The sequence below is a fragment of the Charadrius vociferus genome, unplaced genomic scaffold (genome assembly GCF_000708025.1).
Source record: "Charadrius vociferus isolate BGI_N301 unplaced genomic scaffold, ASM70802v2 scaffold209, whole genome shotgun sequence".
In the NCBI taxonomy this organism is placed as follows: domain Eukaryota; kingdom Metazoa; phylum Chordata; class Aves; order Charadriiformes; family Charadriidae; genus Charadrius; species Charadrius vociferus.
The window spans coordinates 1,275,762-1,286,550 of NW_009660387.1; the positions used below are offsets into that span (position 1 = coordinate 1,275,762).

A 10,789-nucleotide genomic window follows, 5' to 3' on the forward strand; every position below is an offset into this window, starting at 1 on the left:
CACAGGGAAAGCAGAGCCTGAATTACTGGTTTAAGAAAAGATTGCCAGGTAGTTTTATATCAAGTCTAACAGTAACAATGCATGTAACACCTTTAAACATTATCCTACTCTGTAGACAAAGAAATTGATAGCATCTGCTCATCTTGGAAAAGAATAATTGGAAAAGGTAATTAAATGGTTAAGTTATTTTTGAAAATTGCTGTGCTAACATCCACCAGAACATACAAAATATCTTTGGGGATTGGGAGGCGCAGTCATCCCAAGATACTCATCCCAAGACATCCTGCTTATCTGGACTATATCCCTTGAAAACTTTTTTAATTCTGGCAATGGCCCATAAACACCAAGAAGCAGCAGCTGTGCTCCGCTTCTGCAACAGGATGTTGACTGCTACATCACATTTTCTTAATGTAAACCAAGTCCATTAATACTCCAGTAAATCAGCCCAGTAAACCCTCCTCCAAATGTCCTCAGGCTGGCCCAAGTGAAGCAATGTGACACTGAGGCTAGGCAGCTTCTTAACTTAGAGGTGTCAAGGAAAAATTACTGTGCCAAGGGCATTTAACCACAAAAGAACCAACAGCCAGAGGCACAAAAGGCACTCTCCTTCAGCAATGGCAGAGATACTGCAGCAGCTAATGAACAATTACAAAGCTGCAGCTAGAGAACTTACTGTGAGTGCCAAGATGGGAGGAACCAAGCTCAGCAATGGAGATCTAGAACACAAATTGTTTTGGCAGAAGTGACATGATGCTGACAATAGGCCTGCTATCATATGACTTCAAACAGCTATATTAGAGAAAAAATAGTACGTGAGAGTGCAGGAGGGGTATCTGCCTTATAAACCTACATCTTCAGAAACTAAGACAATAAAAAAGTTCACATTATGATCTGTAAAAAGAAAAGACAATTATACCTGTTCACTTACATCCCATTTTAACTATAAAAATCATGTTGTGTATCCATTAGAATGGACCAAGACTGTACAGGCAAAAAATAAAAAATAAAAAATAGCGCTATTGAAAACAGATACCTTGAGTTATGCCACTATTTTTCACATGAGGTTCAATCACTTGAATTGTATCATCCTCAAGGTAGAAGTATATTTTACAATGTCTGATTCTATATAGCTCTTGATTTTTGTCAGGCACTTCTTCCTCAAAATAGGCATCAAAAGACAATACCTATTAAAAACAATAAATAAAGGCAGCAAAATCTTCAATGCTTTTGCAAAATATGTCAATAAAATAAACTTGTATAGATTCTAAGTAACTAAATGTATGGATTTCAGAAGGTAGATTTATTTCTCACAAATGTAAGACTAGAAATCCACATTAAATCACATAAATTCAAAATTCTTTGCTTGGCATTTTTATTATCACAACATCTAAGCAGAGATAAAGAAAGAAATCGAACATAAAACTATCAGCAGGCTGCCTGGAAAATCTTCTGAACAAAGCACTTTTGATAACACAAAAAGTTATCTAGGTCCTGAAGCAAATTTTAGACTTCTATTCAATGAATTGCTGGAAAATAAAGTGCATTATGACAGTAATGGCTTTACTATTGAGGTAAGTGGAAAGGAGAGTTCTTTTAAGCAGATCCTGAAAGCTGTCTAATGAATGGTACTGAAGACTGTCAGAGAAAAATGATGTTTTTCAGGAGTCATTTAGAGCTGTGCAATATTGGGATTTCAAAACTTACCTTGTTCTGCAATTCAGTGAGTGGGGAAATCTCAGAGAGCATACCAACTGGTCTTCATGGTCTCTTGCAATAGCAATAAGGCAAGAAAAAAACCCTTCATAGTTTGAGGTGCTCATGGATTACTACAGTAGCCTCTATGTCTGGTGATCCCAACTCAAACTCAGCAGACCTTTACACAGCTTTGCACTTCTTGGGATCATTTATGGTATTTAATCATCAAGACCAATTTTAAGGGAATGTGCAATAAGTATCTACTTAGTAGTGCGTTATCTACCAGGATGCTTTCTGTGGTAAGTATGTGCAAGGAGGCAATAACTAAAATAAGGTTTCCATCCTGCCCCCCCAATTCATTTGGGTCAAATCAGTGCTAATCCATAGTTCATTTTTTGCAATGATTCTATTCAATATATTAAATTACCTTTTTTCCCGATTCATTAGACAAACTGAAGCATTGGAAAAAAGACAACTTAACTGTTCCCTGTGTTTCAGTGGGCATCTGGCAGACCATGGCTTGAAAATGCTTGAAATCTAGTGAGCTAGCCAAGATCCCTATATGACACAGAACAGACCAGTTAATAGTCTGTATTCCTCTGGCACATGCCTTTGAGAACCTCAAAGTACTTCCATGAATACTAATGACAGAGGTTTTTAAAAACCCTAATAGACAAACGCAACCTCTTTTTCTACATCTGGGGAGAGAGAGTTAGTGGCTTACTCAGGAGCACACAAAAATAGCCGCTCTGTGTCCTAGTCAAACTTCTCAATAGGTCACTCTCCCTTCTCTCAGGCAGGGTAACTGCAAGATGAGAAACACTGTTTCCACAAACTATTTCAAAGGCTAAGATGCCACTGATTGGGATGCATCAAGCAATGTGACAGACACATTTTTGGCATCAACTCTCCTGCACTGTGACTGGCCATCATTAGAGAACTAAAAATTAAATTATAATCAAATGACATAACTGTTACCTGTTAAGCCTGACGGCATTAAATCTTCACAAAAAGAATCTAGACGCTATATGTTATGGTTTGTTTAAGTAGTACAACGTGCAAGTTTCTGAACAACCTACAGATGAAATAGTTGAAAATAAATAAAAATGCATTCTGGCCACACGTAATTTTTAACTGTGGATTTCACTGTTTCATGTATCAAACACAAAACCACTGGATAAAACATCTGACATAAAACAGAGCCAAGACAAACAACTCTATTGTCCTTTAACATCTCTTCGTCCTTCTATTTGTCTAAACATTAGTGTATAGTGCCATTTTTGGTGACAAAGGTATCCTTCCTGGCCTGCAGTTACTGTTGTGTAAATGAATACTCCAGGGGACCTAAAAGGTACTATGGTGGAACCACTATATCCCAGTCTGAACATCCAGGGGTTCAGCTGACCAAGAGGCTGAATTTCATTCCTTGCCCAGATACTAATAAGCCATGCAACCACTGGAAACTTCTTTAGATGCTGTACCGTCTTCTCCCTGTTCTGCTAGTCCCACTAGAGTATAGTTGTTTGACAAATATATTGTTCAAGTGCCCTATTTGATTACTAATTGTTCTTAGTTTTGTCAATGACCTTTTCTGACAATGGATGTTTCTTGAGACACCAGCCAGGCAAAATGGTCTGTTTGCGTAGATCTCCAAGCACAATCAGGTACAAAATACACTGTATTTATTTCTTTTACTGAGCATACACCTATGTTCTGGTTTACTCCATTCAAGGAGTTTGTGCAAGTTCTTTTGCACTTAAACTTTATTCTCTTTATACCGTTATCAACATGCTACTGTATGAAATAGTATGCAGCAGCCAACTTCAATTTTGCAGATCAAAACAGATGATTCGGGCAGGGTGAGGAGGGGAAAGAACAGAAAAGAAGATGAGTTTCTTTTCATTTTAAAGCAAAGTTAATTTTAAAAATAGTTGAACACTTCCTAACTCATGTCTCATATGTACTACATTGCTGCGTGCAACGTTCCCGTCCCACTCTAAGAAATTAAATGTTATGTATGAAAACCAAAAGTAACAAATATTGAATAAACTCTGTGGCATTTTGTAAAGTTGGCACAAGGTTTTCCTGGCACCTGTGGTAGTCAAATTAGATATATCGTTTCAAGCCCAGGAGGCCTTGCGTGTGCACTTAATCGTAGAAGAAATTAAATTTACACCTGCTTCCTATTAGGCATATGAAATTGCAAAAACTATTTCTTAACCTACTTAATAATGAAGTTTCATGCCTGTCCTTCCTCCAACTATTATGGTACTGCTGAAAGTTAGAAGCCATAGAAAAATGGTAAGAAAGCAGACTACATTTAAAAAGATAAACACCTACTCAAATCATTTTTCATGTAGTCCATTTTGCTGAGTCACAAACTGCAGCACTGGAGGACATAGCTGCATTCTAGGGTCTTAACTGGGGAAGCTAAATTAGTTGGGTAGTACCCCTTAACTGTCTGCAATTAATACAAACACATGAGCCCTCCAGAGGCCAATTCTGAACCTGCAAACTCCCCCCCTGTATTGTCCTGGAGAGGAATAAGCTGATTAGAGAAGGAATGACGAAAGGCTAGCTAGTTCATCTCATCAGTGTTCAGTGGCAGATCTCCACTGCATCCTGCCTAACCACTTTATTTCATAAACTCCGGTCCAAGTCCTCATAACTTACATATGGCCCTGAGAAGCCAATGCACACCTCCTTGTTGAGAGAAGGGTGCAGCTAAAGCAAGTGTGGGACTGGCTGAAGCTTTAACACTTTGGCACATTAGACCAACTCATATTTAAGCACATTGCTGAAAACTTTGTGAGCAATACTAAGGACTTTGGAGGTAATGCTAACCAAAGTCACATGTATCTGTTCAAGCCTTACATTTTCTTGTAGTAGTTCTGGTCTGCCAAAGAGACGAATGCATAATTGTACTGCAATTACCTGCATGGCTTTTCTTTTAAAGCAAAAATTATGAGCTTAGCCATTCTTCCCAATATTTAAATACTGTAATCATTTAGTCATGCAACATTCCTGCGATCTGCTGAATGATTTCTTTTTCTGGATCATTTTTCTTCTCTGATTGTAGGCTTTTTGCTTTAGAAATAAAACATCACTAAGTAGAATTTAATGTAAATTTAAACATGGAAAGTAATGACTGTGCTACAAAATTCATATCATCACAGATTATAGCTATTTGATAACTCTCTAACTTTAAAGGTGTTACTACATTCTTACAAAATAAAAAAAAATATTTTAAAATTCCTATGTCTATAATGGACACAATCTAGCTATATTACACACGAACAGGTCCCACAAAAGTCAACAGGACTTTGAGCAAGCAAACATGATGGCCTAAGTGAATTCCAGGCCTATAGTACTCCACTGTGGTTATTGGTTTCCGAGTGCCCATGCACAGTTTTTTCTGGACTGGGACCTACCTTACATTCATTCTTATTATCTTGCTAAAAAATTCCTTTATTGTCACCATTTTCACTAAAAATAAATATATATCAACCACTCCCTTATTTTTATTATATCCAGTAGGAGATGTAGCTCGATATGTAAATATTTTTTATGTTGCTGTATGGCATGATATATGTTTATATTAATTGTCCAATATACAAATATGATGGAAAAATAGATGTTACCACTCTTTCAGCCTATTGAGAAGCTTTTTTTTGCATGCACAAAATAATCTTCTGAAGTATTGGACTAACTGAATTTCACCTCTTTGTCATATTGCAGCTATTCATAAAAAAACTTAGACATAGAGATTTCTACGTACCTGCTTGTCAAATGCTACCCAAGCAGGAGCATCACTTCCCATCCCTTTAGGAAACACACTGTATTCAGGTTTCAGCTTCTGACCAGGTAATGGTTCACCTCCTATTCCAGGTTTATCTTCTCCAACCAGCATAGCAACATTATTGCAGTAACCCCAGTGCTGTGACTTGGGGAATTTTTCTTTCCCAGTTTGGAAGAAAAAGAGAAAAGAACATCTGTGTGTTTGTTTTAAAATCCATAAGAGTTAACTATCTAGGCAGGGGGGATTGATCATGTAAAAGTTTCTCTATAATTACTTTAAATACAGAGTCTAAAAACCTGTAACAACCGGAATGCTGCAAGTGAAGCGGCATATTTCAGTGGTCAATTTGCCAGCCTTATAGATGAAAATGGAAAAATATTCCAGTAATTTACCCAGGCTGAGAAACAGGATGATACCAGCCATTTCCCCCCTTCCTCCTCCCCTGCAACAAGGATTGAGGCATGTGGTAGAAAGAAGCAAGTCACCCATGAGAACTGTTGCAAAAGGTAGAGGCGAAAAGCCTTTTCTATAGATCTCCAGAGGACAAATGGAAACAGTTCAGGAATACCCAGAGAACAGCCTGCTCTCATTACTTATGTCAAAGATCTTATTTACACTTGCATCCCTCAGTGCAAAATAAATAGCTCTGTACTAGTGAATACACTTGAATTTTGGGAGGTTGGATCTGACTCAAAAGACAGAATATTCATTCCATCTGGGCTTATTCCAAAAGAAAGTCTCTGTAGTGATTTCTTATATTATTACTATTTTTTCAGGCAATTAAGGATGGAGTGCTTAAAAAAATACGCGCAACCAACTGCAAAGAAACCCATCTTGCCTACTCGCATTTCATGGCTGGGGCTGGAGCCAGTCTTGAAGTGATGCAGAAAAGCCTCTGGCCTCACATGAATATCAGTCCTGTCCCTCCTAATGAGCTGCCTGCTTTGCTGGCCAGTTCCCTCAGTGTGAGCTGCACTTGGGCAGCAATCCCCTAATGACCCCACACATCAGTCTCACACGAGAGGACAAGGAAATAGGAAAAGCCAACAGAAAGCTCCACTAACCCTTCCTCCCATGAGCCACAGTTCTGACTCGTTAGCTTCTCTGGCTCTGCTATTCCTCCCCTCCTCGGCCTCTAAGATCCTCAAAACACTTTGCCTGGGAAGGCAGAGAAGGGCTATGGGTAACTGCACCCAGGCACACCTTGCAAGGGGAGATGGAGACTACTGCAGCTGTGCCCTACCTTAGCCTGGGACTGGGTGAACATGAGGGAAGCTGAGGCCGAAGAGCGAAGAACCGATGTTACGGGTGAGCACAGAGAAAGCCCTTGGTAGAGGAAAAGGCTGGACAGCAAAATTTTCACAGCAGCACTGGAGCAACTATGTCAGCAAAGTAGCACAGGGCCAAAATTGCCTCTCATTTGGAAGACTGAGCAACACTAATTATCACATGCATATATATTTTAAACAGTACTCCTCCAAAGTTGTATATAACTCTAAGTTACTATCAGGAATCAAAAAAATAGCCAAGCAAAACAACAAAGGGAGAGATCATTGTTTTTCATCATGGCAACATTCAAAGTGCTCCAAGATAATGTTACACAGCACAGCAGTTCTGGGAACAAGTGCAAGCAGTGAAGCGGCAAAACCTGAAAGTAACCGCGTAGTTATTTCATTCTGCCGATATGAAAGAGAGTGAGGCATTTGAAAGGAAGCTACCCAACCTCATGGCTCATAACATTCAATGTGCATACAGGCAAGCTACCGCACGCTGAAAGATACAATCCGAACCATTCACCTGCTTTGCATTACTCTAAATCTAATGATACAGGATGGAGAGCTGCCCTTGACACGAACAGCTCAATTAGCTTAACCTTTGCTTAAAATCCTTTTGCATACTACTTGTGTTGTTTTGCAAGGACAGTGGTATGAAAAATAATAAATTATTATTTTTACAAATTATTATTTTTAATACCATAATAATCATTGGCCATACCTTGCTTAGGGTAACAAGAGCTGGGCTAGTCAGCACCCTTTGAAACAGTCATTGCAAAATGCGCTAAGGTTCATATGCCAGGGACAGTAATGATTGGGAGTATGGTAGCACTTCCCCAAAGAAAATACTGAAAAGGTATGCAATGTTTTGAAAAGAGGTGAACAAAAGAGCACATGGCAAGTATCATAGTTTAAAGAATACTACAAAGGAAAATAAAAAGTACTCCTGAACCATATGTTCATAACTCAAGAACAAGGGTTACTGAATAAAAGAGAAAATCAATAAAAGGAAATACTCGTTTGTGTAATGACTAGTTAACCTGTGCCCCCCCCCCCCCGCCACACAACATTGCTCAAGCCAGGAATTTAGCAAGATTAAAAGGAGAGTTGCATATTTGCAGGAATAATGCTGAAAATAAAATATTTCATATCAGCACATTTTTTTGAGCTGTGATATAAAATTTTACGCTGCGGTGCACAGCAGCATAAGCACCGATGTTTAGGCATTAGGAGCAGATCTTCATGTGGTCATCGCACCCTTCCCTGAAACAGTGAACACAGGCGCTCTCCTGGTACTGGACACAGGAACGGATGGGGACTGACGGGGTCTGGCACCCACTTTGTAACATATCTGCACTTGGGATGGCTTTCTCTCTCTCCTTTGGGCACTACTGAGCTGCCCTTTCTTCTTCTGTTATTTTTTTAAACAATTTTGTTCCTCGGTAAGCTGATGAAGAGTTGGGGAGAAGTCAGAATGGGAGGGAGCTTTCAGCATTTATCAGTTCAAATGTGGAATAACTACAGTCAAGCTGAGTTTTAAAAGGGAAATTTCTAGGCAGAAACATCTGATTTATACTGAAGGTGCGCTAGAACAGATCCACTTTTTGGCAAGGCAAGTATTTAATTATGTTCCCCCTATTACCAAAGCATGAGTTAGGGAGAAAGACATAGCTAACAAAGCACAGTGAGGGCGGCAGTTTTCCCGAGCAAAGGAAAGCTTTTCATGTCCTCAAAGCTTCTTCTAGAAGCATTTGCTGTTCATCTGTTTCTGGGTTTTGGCAAGCTACAGTGTGGTAAAGTGTAATTCAAAATAATCCAGGTTTGATCCTCTTGGAAATTTTCCAGAATTTAGGGACAAAATAGCAACATCGTTCATAATTTGATATGAAAAATACACAGCCCAACAGCTGCAACTCTGTTAAGAATCTTTTGTGGCATTCTTGTAACTTTGTAGGGTTTGACAGAAAGACCGTTTTAGATTCCTAATCATAGAATTACTTATAAGCCCCTTCTCCATGAAAAGCACCTAAATCCATATGCAAAATAATCTCTTCTAAAGGTCTGTATTTCTTAAAAAAAAACCACCACAACAACAACAAATACAAAAGAAAGTTTAAGAAAAAGAGTAATTATAATTGAAGATCACAAACGCGAAAAATGACATTTGGGAATGTCATTCATGGCTAATGAAGTCAGACCACATCCAGCTTAAAATAGTGACAGAACATCATGTTACCTCCACAGTAATATTAAATGACTTCTAAAAGAAATCTGTGAGAGCACAGGGAAAGAGCTTTACTGTGTCTGCTGTGCTAATGCAGCTAAACTGAGCAGGCTGTAGATCTGCTGAACAAAGCTGGCCATTTTCTGTGCAGTGAGCCTGAAATAAATATTGAGGATACTCTCAACAGTGACTAATACAAAGGTCAGGATTCTCTGACTGCAGCTATTGGCTTTGCAAACTCAGCCACTGCAATCCTTGGGGAACACTGCCTCATACTCTCTCCATCTTGCTCTTTAATACTCTCATACAGAGTCACAGCAAACTCATCAGGGAGCTGCACATTTCAGCTGAACCAAACACAACTGGAAATCTCTCCCCACAGTGGCTGGAGTGATGAGGGAGCCCTGTGACACACGCTGTCTCAGGAGCTACGTGTTTTTAACCAAGTCCCACATGGAGTTATGTCAGAAGCTGCTGGTAGCAGTCTGGTTTTCTTCCCTGTATCCATTTTTAATTCCCATCTTGAGAACAGCAGCTGCACTGTGGAGGTCCTGCTCATATCCTGCATCAGGATGAACTATGGTGTTTCTGAACTACTCTTGGCTGCTGACACACTCTCCTGGTTCCTTCAGCTAAGCAATGGAAATAAATGCAAATGCTGCACATTGTGCCAGTCAAATTCATGTGACCTCCTGCCCTGTGGAAAGCCCACATTGCCACCAGACAGAGATGAGACAAACAGCAGAAGTTCCTGCAATACTTATAAGTAGCATCTCTCGCAAAGTTAGCACTCACTGCTTAGTGATAAGCCATATTTCAGCTACTCATTTTCAAATCTTTTATCATTCCCAGCTTTCTGCAGAGATTTCAATATCTTCAGAGGTTAAGTGGTACTGTAAGAGGAGCATTACCTTAAGACATTGCTCCCAGCAACTGTGGTGCCCCTCTAACACATCCCAGAACAAGGTGCATCCATGCTAACAGCCTGCATCAGTGCAGGAAAGACACAGACCTGTTGGAGCGGGTCCAGAGGAGGGCCACAAAAATGGTCAGAGGGATGGAACACTTCTCCTGTGAAAACAGGCTGACAGAGTTGGGGTTGTTTAGCCTGGAGAAGGCTCTGGGGAGACCTTATTGCAGCCTGTCAATATTTATAGGGGGCTTATAAGAAAGATAAGAATGACTTTTTAGCAGGGTCTGTTGTGATAGGACAAGGGGTAATGGTTTTAAACTGTAAGAGGGAAGATTCAGACTAGATATAAAGAAGAAATTTTTTACATTGAGGTTGCCCAGAGAGGTGGTAGACGCCCCATCCCTGGAAACATTCAAGGTCAGGTTGGATGGGGCTCTGAGCAACCTGATCTAGTTGATGATGTCCCTGCTCATTGCAGAGGGGTTGGTCTAGATGACCTTTAAATGTCCTTCCAACACAAACTATTCTATGATTGTATTAGCTTGCTCTTACTGCCTGAGCTGGTACAGCCTGAGAGAAGACAAGAGATGGATATAAGGAAAAGGGTTGAAAATGCAACCCTGACAGGCAGCTACAGGAAGATTTGGGTTTGGGGGTTGAGAACAGACAGAGATCTGAGTGAGTGGGGCTGAAGGGCAGGAAGTAGCGAAAGGGGTTCAGGAAAGAAGGCCAGGGCAAGGAGAAGGGAAGGCACAGCAGGCAGGCTTACTTATAAAGAGGTCGGCAAGCACTCTGTCAAGAAAAACTAATGTCCCATTTTGGCACCAATGATTACAGAGCAGCAGGATTACTCAAGCCAGGAAACAGAGACAGCAGCAGCAGCA

General features: G+C 40.0%; 1 protein-coding gene across 1 annotated transcript in view; it reads right to left on the reverse strand.

Moving 5' to 3' along the window:
• The window catches only part of EFHC2 (EF-hand domain (C-terminal) containing 2), a 52,803-nt gene extending 47,150 nt beyond the window's left edge, over window positions 1–5,653 (reverse strand). The window contains exons 1-2 of the mRNA XM_009893287.1: window positions 5,474–5,653; window positions 1,034–1,184 (exon numbers count right to left, since the gene is read on the reverse strand). Of these exons, the coding sequence (XP_009891589.1) occupies window positions 1,034–1,184; window positions 5,474–5,605 (283 nt within the window). The 5' untranslated portion in view covers window positions 5,606–5,653. The remainder of the gene's footprint in view (window positions 1–1,033; window positions 1,185–5,473) is intronic.
• Between the last annotated feature and the right edge of the window lie 5,136 nt (window positions 5,654–10,789).